The sequence below is a fragment of the Parasteatoda tepidariorum genome, chromosome 4 (assembly GCF_043381705.1).
Source record: "Parasteatoda tepidariorum isolate YZ-2023 chromosome 4, CAS_Ptep_4.0, whole genome shotgun sequence".
NCBI lineage: Eukaryota > Metazoa > Arthropoda > Arachnida > Araneae > Theridiidae > Parasteatoda > Parasteatoda tepidariorum.
In genome coordinates, this window is record NC_092207.1 from 66,150,578 (window position 1) to 66,162,796 (window position 12,219).

The 12,219-nt window shown below is 30.1% G+C and overlaps 1 protein-coding gene across 6 annotated transcripts in view; it reads right to left on the reverse strand.

Annotated features, from left to right (window-relative positions):
• LOC107438242 (growth arrest-specific protein 2) overlaps positions 1–12,219 on the reverse strand; it is a 187,550-nt gene that overhangs the window by 39,035 nt on the left and 136,296 nt on the right. For 5 of the 6 annotated variants that reach the window (XM_071179981.1, XM_071179984.1, XM_071179983.1 and 2 more), the window contains one exon: positions 1,936–2,234. In XM_071179981.1, coding sequence (XP_071036082.1) covers positions 1,936–2,074 — 139 coding nt within the window. In that variant the 5' untranslated portion in view covers positions 2,075–2,234. Of the gene's footprint in view, positions 1–1,935; positions 2,235–3,597; positions 3,715–12,219 lie in introns of all 6 variants that reach the window. The other variant, XM_071179982.1, reaches the window with a different exon arrangement.

Genomic DNA, 12,219 nt, shown 5'->3' on the forward strand with positions numbered 1-12,219 from the left:
AGTCAATTTCTTAATCAAAACCATTTTAAACATATGTTTAAATTAAGTTCTCCAACAGAGTTCGTCTCTTCAAAGTAGTAAAGCAGTTACTACAATTTCAAAGCAGTTTGCAATCACTACATAAGAAAAAGTAGTTGTAGTTATAGTTAACTACATTTGTTACAAAGTAGTTGCAGCAAACTGCAAAAATAATGTCGTTTTTCCGACAACTGGTTCAGACGTTAAGTTTGCAGATTAAAAACTCTTTAACAATATTTGGAATTCGATTTATTTTCCCCTATATTAATTTGAAATTATTCCTTTACTTCTTAATTTTAAAATCTAGTCGTCTTCTTACAAGGCTATATCACAGAAATTAAAAACTAAAATTGAGATTCCTTTGATTGATAATCGAAAAAAAGTTGGAGAAAAACGAGATAACTCTTTATCTTTTTGCCTACCATACCGTTTCAGATTTTCAAATAAGCGTCCCGTTAATGTTAGATAATGAATAAGAACGATCAGCCTTAGGTGTGAATTCATAAGTCGTCTTCTTCCTCAAATGTAAATACAAAAAAAAAAGAAGAAAAAAAAAGTCATCTTCAGTTTCGGGTGGCTGCTCATTCTCAATCTATTCTATTTTTCACCGCGTGACTTGGTCAGATTATCTTTTTGGATACTATTAACTTAAGAACGGTGTTAATTCCTCTTCCGCGTTGATTACTCACTCATGTGTTCAGAAACAGTTCTTATGTATAAATAGGCTTAAAACTTCGCAAGTTTCCTTCATTAACATTTATTAACAAACACCATTCTATCCAAATTTATTTGCGGATTTTAGCAACAGAAATTCGACAAATGTTCGATAAATGCTAAATTGTCTCAAAACTCCGGTTTGGTGTAAGAGGTCCTTTTGGACCTTGCGCCTTTAAGCCTAACACTTAATTCAATTCATTAACATTAAACTAAGGGACATGTCTTTAAAGATGCTAGTTATGCTGAACTATGGAAATCAATGATAAATAAAATACACCCAATTAAAAAATATTTATCTACGGACTATTTGCATTCAGTTAACTAGTAACTACCATTAAAAATTATCCAACGATTATAAACATTTATTTAAAATCTATCGCGCGTGTTGTTGTGAACAAGTTTTCCATAGAATGTGATTTTAGGATGAACAAGTTGGATTATTTATTTAACTATTTCAATTCAGTTCTTTTTATTCTAAGGGACCACCAATTCTTTGAAATGTATGATAAATTTAATACTTTTAATCTTATTAGAGTACGTCAATAATTTTTTGTACTTTTCGCTAACAGCAAAACTAGCAATAAACATCAGTTTTGCTGTTATATTGTGCAAGGAAAGAATGAGTGGTAAAACTGCTTTTAGTAAATATGCTCGCAGAACATACTGTAAGTATAACAACAGGTGAATATATTGTTGGCAGAACATGGCAATATGCCCGCTAACTAGAAACTACTTAGCATTATGTTCAATGTATGACATCAAAACATGTAGTATTAAGCAACAAAGAATTTATAAATATGATGAAGAAAATTCACGAACAAGCTATCAATTTATATAAAAATAAAAATCATGGGAATGACACACATAAATGCTTTAAATATATACTAGATAGTAGTATTGTATTGTACTCGTAGTAAATACAACACTTAGTAGTGTAGTATTTACTACAATAAATCAACAAATGTAAATACAACAAATAAAATGTAAAAACAACAAATTTTATTTGGATTCTAGTTTTATGTTAGCACGAATACCAGTTCGACTCACATTTCATTTAGGCTAACCTAAGATAAATATAGATCAATCTAGTTTTAAAAATTAATATGTATTCAAATTTTATAAAAAAAATTGAAATTCACTGAATCAGACGACATTATTTCAATTGCCACCTCCAAATATATAACTATTAAATGCACTCACCTAATGTTTTGTTCAGCCAATCAGCCAAATCTTCTTTCAGAGGAATCAGATGCTGTTCCTGCTTCATAGCAATTTTCACTTGTAGAGCGTCAACTTCTTCTTGCGTCATTCCTGAGCACTTTCTATTCCAAGTTGCCATGAAAGTTAGTTTAACGCGTTGACACAATACTTTAAAGACAGAGCAAAATATTGCAGTATACACTATATGCGATTTACAAAACACAGGAATGCGTCGTCAGAATCCTCAATGAAGAACCATCATTCATTGGAAGCACCACATAAGACGTTAAAGTTAACATCTGGCAAAAGAAAGAAAAAATTCTGTTAACTCCTTAACCGAGCAGTAGTGATGCAGTTTCAACTATGTATATGTTATGTATGTTAGTTTATTAAGGACAAATTAAATACAGTGGTACCTGTTGACAACCTACTGGGCAGGAAAAATCCAGTAGATTGTACAAATTAATATAAATTTCATGATAATGTAATAAATATTTTACACATAGGAAAATTTAGGGATTTTTATAGTCATCGAAATAGAAAGACTGAAATATTTTCCAGTTAAGATTGACATTAAATAAATGTACTTAAAATATTATGTAAAATGTTTACTCGTAATTTTGAAAAGTAATAAGCATTTAATTCATCAAAGATAGTTAAAATATTTTTTAATTAATTAAAAGAAAGTAGTTCTGAATAAAAAATAAACTGAACATTTTAGAACGAAAAAAAAAAGTTACTAACTGATTTTTTTAAAAAAAAGCTTGCTTCATTACGTATTAGCAATACTTATTAAAGTATTCAATAAATTTAAATAATCTGTATAAATTAACCATTTATCATCTGAAGTGAGAATCAAATTGATGAACAATGATATAAAAACATTTATTTTTATCCATCTGTAAATACACGTGGTATAAAGATTCAAACATATAAGATTATCTTCCTAGTCCATCAGCAGTGTGGTCTGTCTCATTATAAAGAAGTGAATTTATTTTATATATACACAACCTCTCATTTTGTATGTAAACTGTTAAAATGATTTAAATTTGAAAGAAGTTTCTCACAGGTAGGAATGTAAAGAAACTGTAGTCACTTTGTTACGAAGTTTTCTAGCATACCACCATTTTTTAATATTGAGGTAAATTATATAAATTAAATATAGTTATCTAGCAAAAAACTATATGAAACTGATAAAATAACAATCGTTTGAAGGAATTAGTGCGAATATCAAGAATCTTAACCTCCCCCCCAGTAAAAACCCCTCACTCAAGTATACTAAATAAAACCCAGAGGGTATATTTTTTAGTTTTTCTTTATAAACATAATAAAATTCTGCCCATACATCAATTTTTATTACATTTTTATTTATTTCATATATTAATACATAATACTCAAATATATGTTACGGTGAAACACCGAAATCTGGAGAATGTCGACATTCACCGGTGAATGTCAACATTCACGTAGTCGCTTGGTGCATGTCCGAAATATTTGCTAAATACCCTTATTTCTGACTCTCACCGGTGAATGTCAACAATCACATAGTCGCTTTGGTGAATGTCCGAAATATTTGTTATATCCAATTTTATATTAATTTATTCGTTAATATTATTATATTTATTTGATATATTTATATTTATTCTATATTTTAATACTTACTGACGATAGATTAGAAGAAACATCAGTGTTTGGAGTATCGAGCAAATATATACAAGGCAATGGCACTTGACCTTAAAGAAAAATCAGTGTAGGGTATACCGGGCAGTGGCACTTAACCTTAAAAAAACATCAGTGTAGTGTTAAAATATCGAATAAATGTAATTATATCCACTAATAAATTCATATCAAATCGAATGTAATAAATATTTCGGACATTCACCAAAGCATATTTGTGATTGTCGACATACACCGGTGAGGGTCCGAATGTACAAGAATGTAATGAAATATTCGATCTTTCAACGACGTATTTGGTGTTTGTCGACATTCACCGGTGAAAGTGAACAACCACCGATTTCGGTCTTTCGCCGTGACATATACATAACCCTACATTCAAAACTAAATGCATTTAGATAAGTATGTATGTAACTTTGAATTCATATTATAATTTTTCTTGCTTCAACATTAAGAAAAATGATTTTTTTTTTAAAACAAGAATGAGTGCTTTTTTAATGTCATCTGTTTTAAACTGAACAGGTGCAAAGTACAAGCTGGAATTACTTTGTCTTTATTTTTCTCTCCTTAAAGAATAAGTTTTGAAATACGAATATATAAGTATATACGAATATATAGCATATACTATAAGTAATATAATAAAATATAAAAATAAAACTTTTAAATTATTTTCAAAATAATATTTTTGTCTTATAAAATAATCAAATGAATAGATAAGAATAAGTTGTTAGTAGTTATATTTTAATGCCACAAAAAAGGATTTAAGTATAAAAATTCTTAAAATTTAAACCATGATAAAATACTGAATAATATGGAATCAAGGTTAACTTATTTTTCAATATAAATTTTATTTAATGAAAGTTTACGTGATTGATTAATTACTTTATTCATATTATTATTTATCGAATTCGCAGCAAAACTAATTCGAAATACACAGTTTAAAGGGCAATTCAAAAAATGTGAAAATTGTTAAATGAACAGTAGTTATGTAGTAAAGTTGACTTGCAAGACTTGATTGATTAATTACTTTATTCATATTATTATTTATCGAATTCGCAGCAAAACTAATTCGAAATACACAGTTTAAAGGGCAATTCAAAAAATGTGAAAATTGCTAAATGAACAGTAGTTATGTAGTAAAGTTGGCTTGCAAGACTTGATTTATTTTAANTTAAAAAAAGTTTAGTATCTCGCAGCAAAACTAATTCGAAATACACAGTTTAAAGGGCAATTCAAAAAATGTAAAAATTGTTAAATGAACAGTAGTTATGTAGTAAAGTTGGCTTGCAAGACTTACTTTATTTTAACAATAAATAAATAAATAAATAAAATATAACTTAAGTACTTAAAAAAATAAATAAAACAGAAAACAGCATATTTCTCTGACCTCAATAATATGCTTTTATTTCTAGACAAAGGAAGAATTAATTTAAAAGCCATTTATTAATACCAATATAAAAAGATGGTTTTATTTTATTTTTTTCAAATTTTGTTATGAATGCGTTCTTTTGAACTAAAATTGTTTTTTTTTTGAATTTAAAATTAAAATTTACACAAGAAATGTATTAAACTAGGTAATAACTTAAAAAACCAAATAAAACCCTAAAAAAAGCCCAAGAAAGCACAAAAAAAACCTAAAAAATCCACCCGAGATGGGTTTTTTTTTAAAAAAAAATACGGCTCTTTTTAAACCCTGGTGAATATATTATAAAAAATGTGCTTGTTTTTAAAGCAAAATCTTTTTGTAATGAAGCCGGTAAATTGATTTTAATGTGCATGAAAATATGTGTTGTTGGGATGTGCTAGCTTTTACAAAGATCGCATTCCTTTATTTCCACTGACATACACAAACGATGTACAAAAAACATTTATAACAAGCAAAAGTCGTTTGGTTGCCTAGAAACCAGCCAGAGTTAGAATATTACAATTGCAAGAGTTGCCAGTCGTGTTAAAAGAATTATTTAAACTCACTCTCCATTGATTTCGCAACAGGATGCATGAAAAGAAGTGTGTTATACTACTTAAATTTTTTCTTTAACCATGTACCTTAAAAGAAAATTTTAACACGTAGCTAAGCGAATTTTTTCACACAACACGACTGAACAAACGAATGATGTAAGGCCAAGGACTTTGCAGATCGGATTCAATGAAGTTATAACATGGCTTAACGAAAATTCTCGCACAACACAACTGATCAAACAAATGATTTATTCAATTTCCCTATATAATTTTCCCGATTTCTGACTCCCTACTTAAAAAACCTGAAATAGAAAGTGCAAATTTTTCCGTATATACAAAAGAAACGGGCCAGTTTGAACTTATACCAATTTTCAACTTAAAATAAGAGACTCTGAAAAAGCTATTCATAAGATTTTTAAATTTTAAGTTCAATTTTACCTTACTAACCACTTTTTGGTTTAATTTATTCTAAACACCTGCAAAAATAATTTGATTTTAAATTTCTTTGCATAATTTACAGGCTAGATAAGTAAAAGACGAATAAATTTTGCAAGTTAGTAGAAACAAACCGTTCAATTTTATGCTCCCTCTTTCTTCTTCTTTTTTTTTATTTTTATCTCTCTCATCTAATTGTGTTCATTCTTTTTTTAGAAGATCTCCCATTGCAGCCAAAATTCAATCAATTCAAACTTCAAAAGATCCCTCGCAAATTCCTCAGAACTTACCCCCTCCGCAAGATAGACCGTCGTAGTGGGGACAAGGTCATATTCGATCCAAATAGTGACGGTCACTATGGATACGGCCTTCCATCTCTTTTCTCGGGCTTCCCCATCCGTAATCAATAATAACGGGTGAGGGGAAAAACATGTTAGAGAAAAAGGTATGAAGTTGTTAGCGACATTGGAAGATAGCGATTTAAATAAAACCACTACACTATTGGTATGTCGATTTAATAATTAAGGAAGAATCATTTTTTGCGTTAAATTTGACGTCTATTGAGCTGAATTACTGCCCTAAATACTAAATAATATTTCGATCCAAAATACGCTTTTCATAACTTTTTCTTTATTTAAACTTCTTTAAAGTAAATTAATTACTTTTCCAGTCGTATTGCTGGAATTTTGAGTGTGTTTCCTGATAATTACGCATGTTTTATGTGCTTATTTTCTTTTTCATAGTTTAGGGGCGTGCTTATAGGCATTTAGGTACTGGCTCTCATCGAAGTAAAAGATTAAATATACCATTTTAGCTTATACGTTGTACAAGACAAATTTGAAAGGGGATCAATGTTGTCGCCAAAAGTGGTTAATATTGTTTATAATCTTGTTAAAAACGAAGGTAACAAACGAATGCAGATTTTATTATTTGGAATATCATAAATTATGTCGAATATAATCAGAAAAACATGAAAATGCTTTAATTTATATTATGAAACAACTTTCAGAACATATCGGTATTAGTGGAAGTTTAATATTCTATTAAAAGTTGTGAGCTAGAGTTGTATGAAAAGGTTAGTTTACACGCACTGCAAATGGTTTTAATTATCATCTAATAGTGAATTTTCAAATAAAAAAAAATCTTTTTTTTTCTTATAAGGAAAGATTAACACTTTGAGTTCAAACTATATAGAATAAATTTTATACCAAGTGGATTAAGCAGTCATAAAGTAAACCTAAGTATTACCTCTTTTACTACCTTTTAAGCAAACATGTAGCGTACCTGAAGAACATGGATTTCAAATTTAGGCTACAGTTGTAAAAAAATATCCTAAGCTTTAGCCTTTAAACTTTCCTTAATAGTCTTTACAAACACAGTTTGCAGCCAACCTAATGCTAAGATCAAGAGGCAACGTCAAAAGAATATCTTCTCCACACAAAGATTTCTATTAACATTTTAGAAATACTTATTTGAAAATATTCCAAAACTTTATAATTTCTTGATCTTTTGATTTGTTTCTCATGTCTTTCATTTCACCGTTTTTCGAATTTCATCAGACCACCTAGTTAGTGATCGCTTTCTAGGTTGTACAATATCACGAAGATATTTTTCCAAGATTTTGTAAATCCAGCAATTGCCAATTTTTTGAATTGTTCGGGCAGTGCAATGTTATTTTAAAACCTTATTGGTTTTTTCTTTTACATCGAAGATTTTTGTTTGATACTACTTAGTTTCGTTTTTTATCTAGTAACGAGTAGACATCTTTCCATACTTCTTGATGTAATTCCATATCTTTGAATGGATTTATTACAGAGAGCATACAGACTCTTTGGACGTACTGTACTGGAATTAACCCTTTCGAGGCTGGTTTCAAACTTTTTAAAAAGAACGTTTTTCTTTTAACAGCAAATTTATTTTTCATTGATTAGTTATTAAATTCTATAGAATCCTGCTGCGTCGCATACATCTATAGAAAAGATGATGGTGATCCAATTGTTAAGAAGATAACTTTTGTAAAACTTACTGTACTGGCTACCAAAAAGGGGAAGACCAAGTATCAGAAATTAAGTCCAATCTAGCCCATCTAAATCCAGCACTGTCAACGCTTATTTTGAAAATGGTGCTAAACGTCAGTATGGAGAAAAGCCACAGTTTTTTGAAAATGAAAGCGTTTGCTGTCTAATTTTTTAATATTCAAAAACTTAATCCTTTGCTGCATCACCTGGGCTCATAAAAATATGTAAAAACTGAGAATAAGGCAGTGATATTGATAATTTTCCCTTGCGTGAAAAAATGTAGCCAAATTGACGATTTTTAAAAAAAGTTTAGTATCTTTTGTACTATTTAAATTATTTATCTGTTCCAAAACCCTAATAATTCTTCACGCCAAGATTATATATCTAGTTTAAAGTCATCGCATTGCTTCAAGTATAAGGAACTTAAACTATGGCTTTGTTTCATTTTCCTTGGCGACAAAGCTTCGAAAATCAGCGTTAAAATCATGAGCATCAATAGATGGAGAAACCTAGAGTATGATCGAGCCAAATGTATAGTGGGACGACACTGATCTATCCTAGACTGTCGTGCTGATAGAAGAAGGATAATACAAATGAGTGTTTTTAAAGTTTAGACTCACTTCTTGCACCAGACTGGGGGACATTGATGTCCCACCAGCATCCGTCCGTAACAAATGATAATAAAATGACTAACTTTCTAAATCATTCAAATTAGGATTCAAAACAATTTAAAAATATATAAATCTCACTTATAGTAGGACAGTCACTTTATCTTAACTCTATCTCTGTTATTTTTTCTCATGGAATAATGTATGAATCTTCACAAAAATGTTATTTCTTGAAAGCTATGCAGCACAGTTTCACAAGTGCTGCCAAACATCCAAATAGAAGGAGAAAAAATCTAAAGACCGTAATATGTGATGATGCTATAACAATACCCTCTGTTATCAACCTTTTGGCATTCGCATAAATTTATAATATTACTTTTGCGACTGTGCCTTGCACCTAGTTTTTTTTAACTGTGACCGCGAGCCTGCCTGTGCCAGTTGCCCGGATAGACGGTCTCATTTGACTTCTGCTGTTATAGGAACTAGGTGATATTTTTTTCAAGATCTGAGTTCCCTCTCTGCATATTTAGGAGATAAAGTTTGGGATTTATTTTGTCCAACAGTTTATTCAGAACATCTGATGGGACATATATGCCCAACCAGGTTCGAAAGGTTAAAAAGGAAAGGGCAAATAATAATAAGTGTACACCACTGTACTATACAGTTAGAATCACATATTAATGGGGCAATACTGATGCCCTAATTACAAAAGATGCTCTCACGATCAAAGACGGGGCACCGGCCTATGACTCGACGACGAGTTTTCAGTATATTCTCCAAATATGGTTATATTTAATGTTAAAAAATATTAATTATTATTTTTATAGTATTTGCTTATAACAAATAGCAAATAAATATTTTTCTTTGCTACTAGTAGCTTGTAAAATTTTTTCGCTATTTTGGAGTTTATCTTGGGAACGTTTCTTTGTTAACAAACGTAATATTGACAACTTAATGAGTTACTTTTTAGGTGAGGTAAATGAAGTACCTAAAAAGAATATTTAAAAAAAATACTTTAAATCAAGATATATTTTTTTAATATCACATTAAGGGTGTGGCAAAATTTTTCTGGGTGGAGACTCGGGTGATAGTTGTTTTTTTGCATGATATATTAAATAAATTGCATGACGATTATTCAGGGTTGTTTATATAAGAATAGCCAAAAAATAAAGGATCTTTTTAAGCATCAATAAAATATAAGTTTTTGTCTCAAGAGAGTTTGACAAGTAAATTGCGTGAGTGAAAGAAATTAAAGACATTAGTTTGATTTCAGTTATTTTAAGCCTTAGTAAATGCAGTATGAATAATGGATTCTACTACAGTAGTAATTAATTGAAAATGTTATATAAGAATTTAAAAAGTGACAGTATATTTTTTATGATAACCGGCCAACCCAGAACAATACAAACTACATTGCAAAGGCAGAAGTTACCATATCATTTAATTGGCAAATTAATGATCATGGACTGTCAATGATCGTCAGTTTAGTAGCGCTGATAAAATGCAATAAATACAAAAATACAAGGACAGAAAGTGCTTTAAGAGAAATGTAAATTCGTTGTGAATTACTTAGTAAGTAAATCTTAAAAAGTCAATAGGGTAAAAAAAATCTAAAAGCTTTTATTTCTGTAGAAATGAAAACTTAATAACTTGCAGAATACTTTTCCGGCATTTATGAAAAATATTGCAACAAAAAAGCGAAATTTCACTTGTCTACTTTGGTGGTTTGGTGTCACGTTTTTACATATTTATTTCAGCCATCTCCTATTACTGTGAAACCTGCCGAATTGACCACCCTTGTAAGTTGGACACCTGCATAAGTTGACCTCAATTATCAAGAACGGAATTTTTCCTATATAATATAAAGAAGCAAAACCTTTGTAACTTGACCACCTGTCTATCTTGTATGTTGACCACTGAAATAAGTCAATTTTGTCTAGGAGTATTATGAAATTCTATTTTAAAACCCTCATAAGATGACCAGAAAAAAAAATTTAGAAAATGTTTTGTCATTTTTGCAATGTATGCTAAAATTTCACTTGTTTGGTGAAATAGTGTAAAAAACTAATCTACCCTTTCATATCCCATCATATTTTGTGAGTTGACCATCAGGGGAAACTGTAAGGAGTCAGCTTTTGACCATTTCTTTCATCTGTTCATTGAAAACAGGTGTGTTAGTTGAAAAATTGCTCTTCCAGTTGCAATAGTGAGCGTTTGAAAAAATGAATGCTCTGAAATATGCTTCGATCCATTATTTATGGTCTTTGATCTTTAAGTGTAGTAAATAAATTTTAAGGGGTTCAAATAATTTTATTTTGTTAAAGTTTTCAAATTACATGTTTTCGTGTTCTGATATTTTAAGAAATTATATTTACCGTAATTTCGCGCATATAGTCCGCACCATAGTATAGTCCGCACCTTAGTATAGTCCGCAGACCCGATTTTAACACTTCATTAAGTGTATTAAACAATTCACATGCACATGCATAACTAACGAAATAATTTTTTAAAACAAAATTAGTTAAATATTAGAATTATATCTATCAAATTGAAGTTCATTCAGGTTTAAACACATTTCTTAAGATATTCATTTGCATATTTTCTGAATAAAATTTTTAAGTCAAGTAAAAAAAAAAATTAAATATATAGCAACATGATATAGGAAACGAAAATGTAAACAATGACCCACCCCCTCTGTAAGTTGACCACTTGTCTAAGTTGACCACTAAAACAATGCACAAGTGGTCAACTTACACAAGTTTTACTGTATGAGTAATTTATCCATTATCCAGCAGACAAAAACATTGAAAAAACTACCATTTTAAATTGCACACAAATGTGCTCATGATACAGAGAATTGGAAGAGGTTTATGACCGAAATGGTTACTAGTTTTTTTAATAACAAATGCATAAATTAACTTATTCATGTCTATTTATGATATGGTCGACATTTTTGTTGCTCAGTTTTGGTGCAAGGCACTTATTACAACAGGCAAAAGATCAAAAACTATTGCATAGAGTTTCGCAAAATCTACTTTCAATATTTATGAAAGTGTTAATGTTACGCAGCAAAGTTCATTTAAAATTGTATAGATTTTTTTCAACATTTATTGATATGAAATTAGGAATTTTTTTACTTTAATACATGGCTGATTAACTTCTCTATGCAACGCACTTATAGTACCATACTCTCCTGTATTAACGTTTCAAAATGAGAAAAACCACGAAACTTCACATGAATAGTCTAATAGAAGTTTACAAGATAATAACAAGCAGGATGTCTTGCGCTGCTGTTAGCTATGGCAACTACCATAAGCATGAATTTAAATCTGGGCTGCCACTGCCAGGGAACTGTCCTTGCATCAGAAAAGTTCTGGCTTCGATTCTCGGGCAAGGCATGAATGTTCTTTCCATCTCTGTACTATCTGTCCTCACTGTGGGAGCGACGTTGGCCCACCTAATATGGTGCCCCTGAAAGAGAGGCCAACAAAATCGCCCTGTAAATGCCTGAATTGACGGATGTTAATAGAGCTGGGCATTGGGGGAAAAAAAGTTATTTTTATTTACCAAAAATATCTGATAAGCCAATA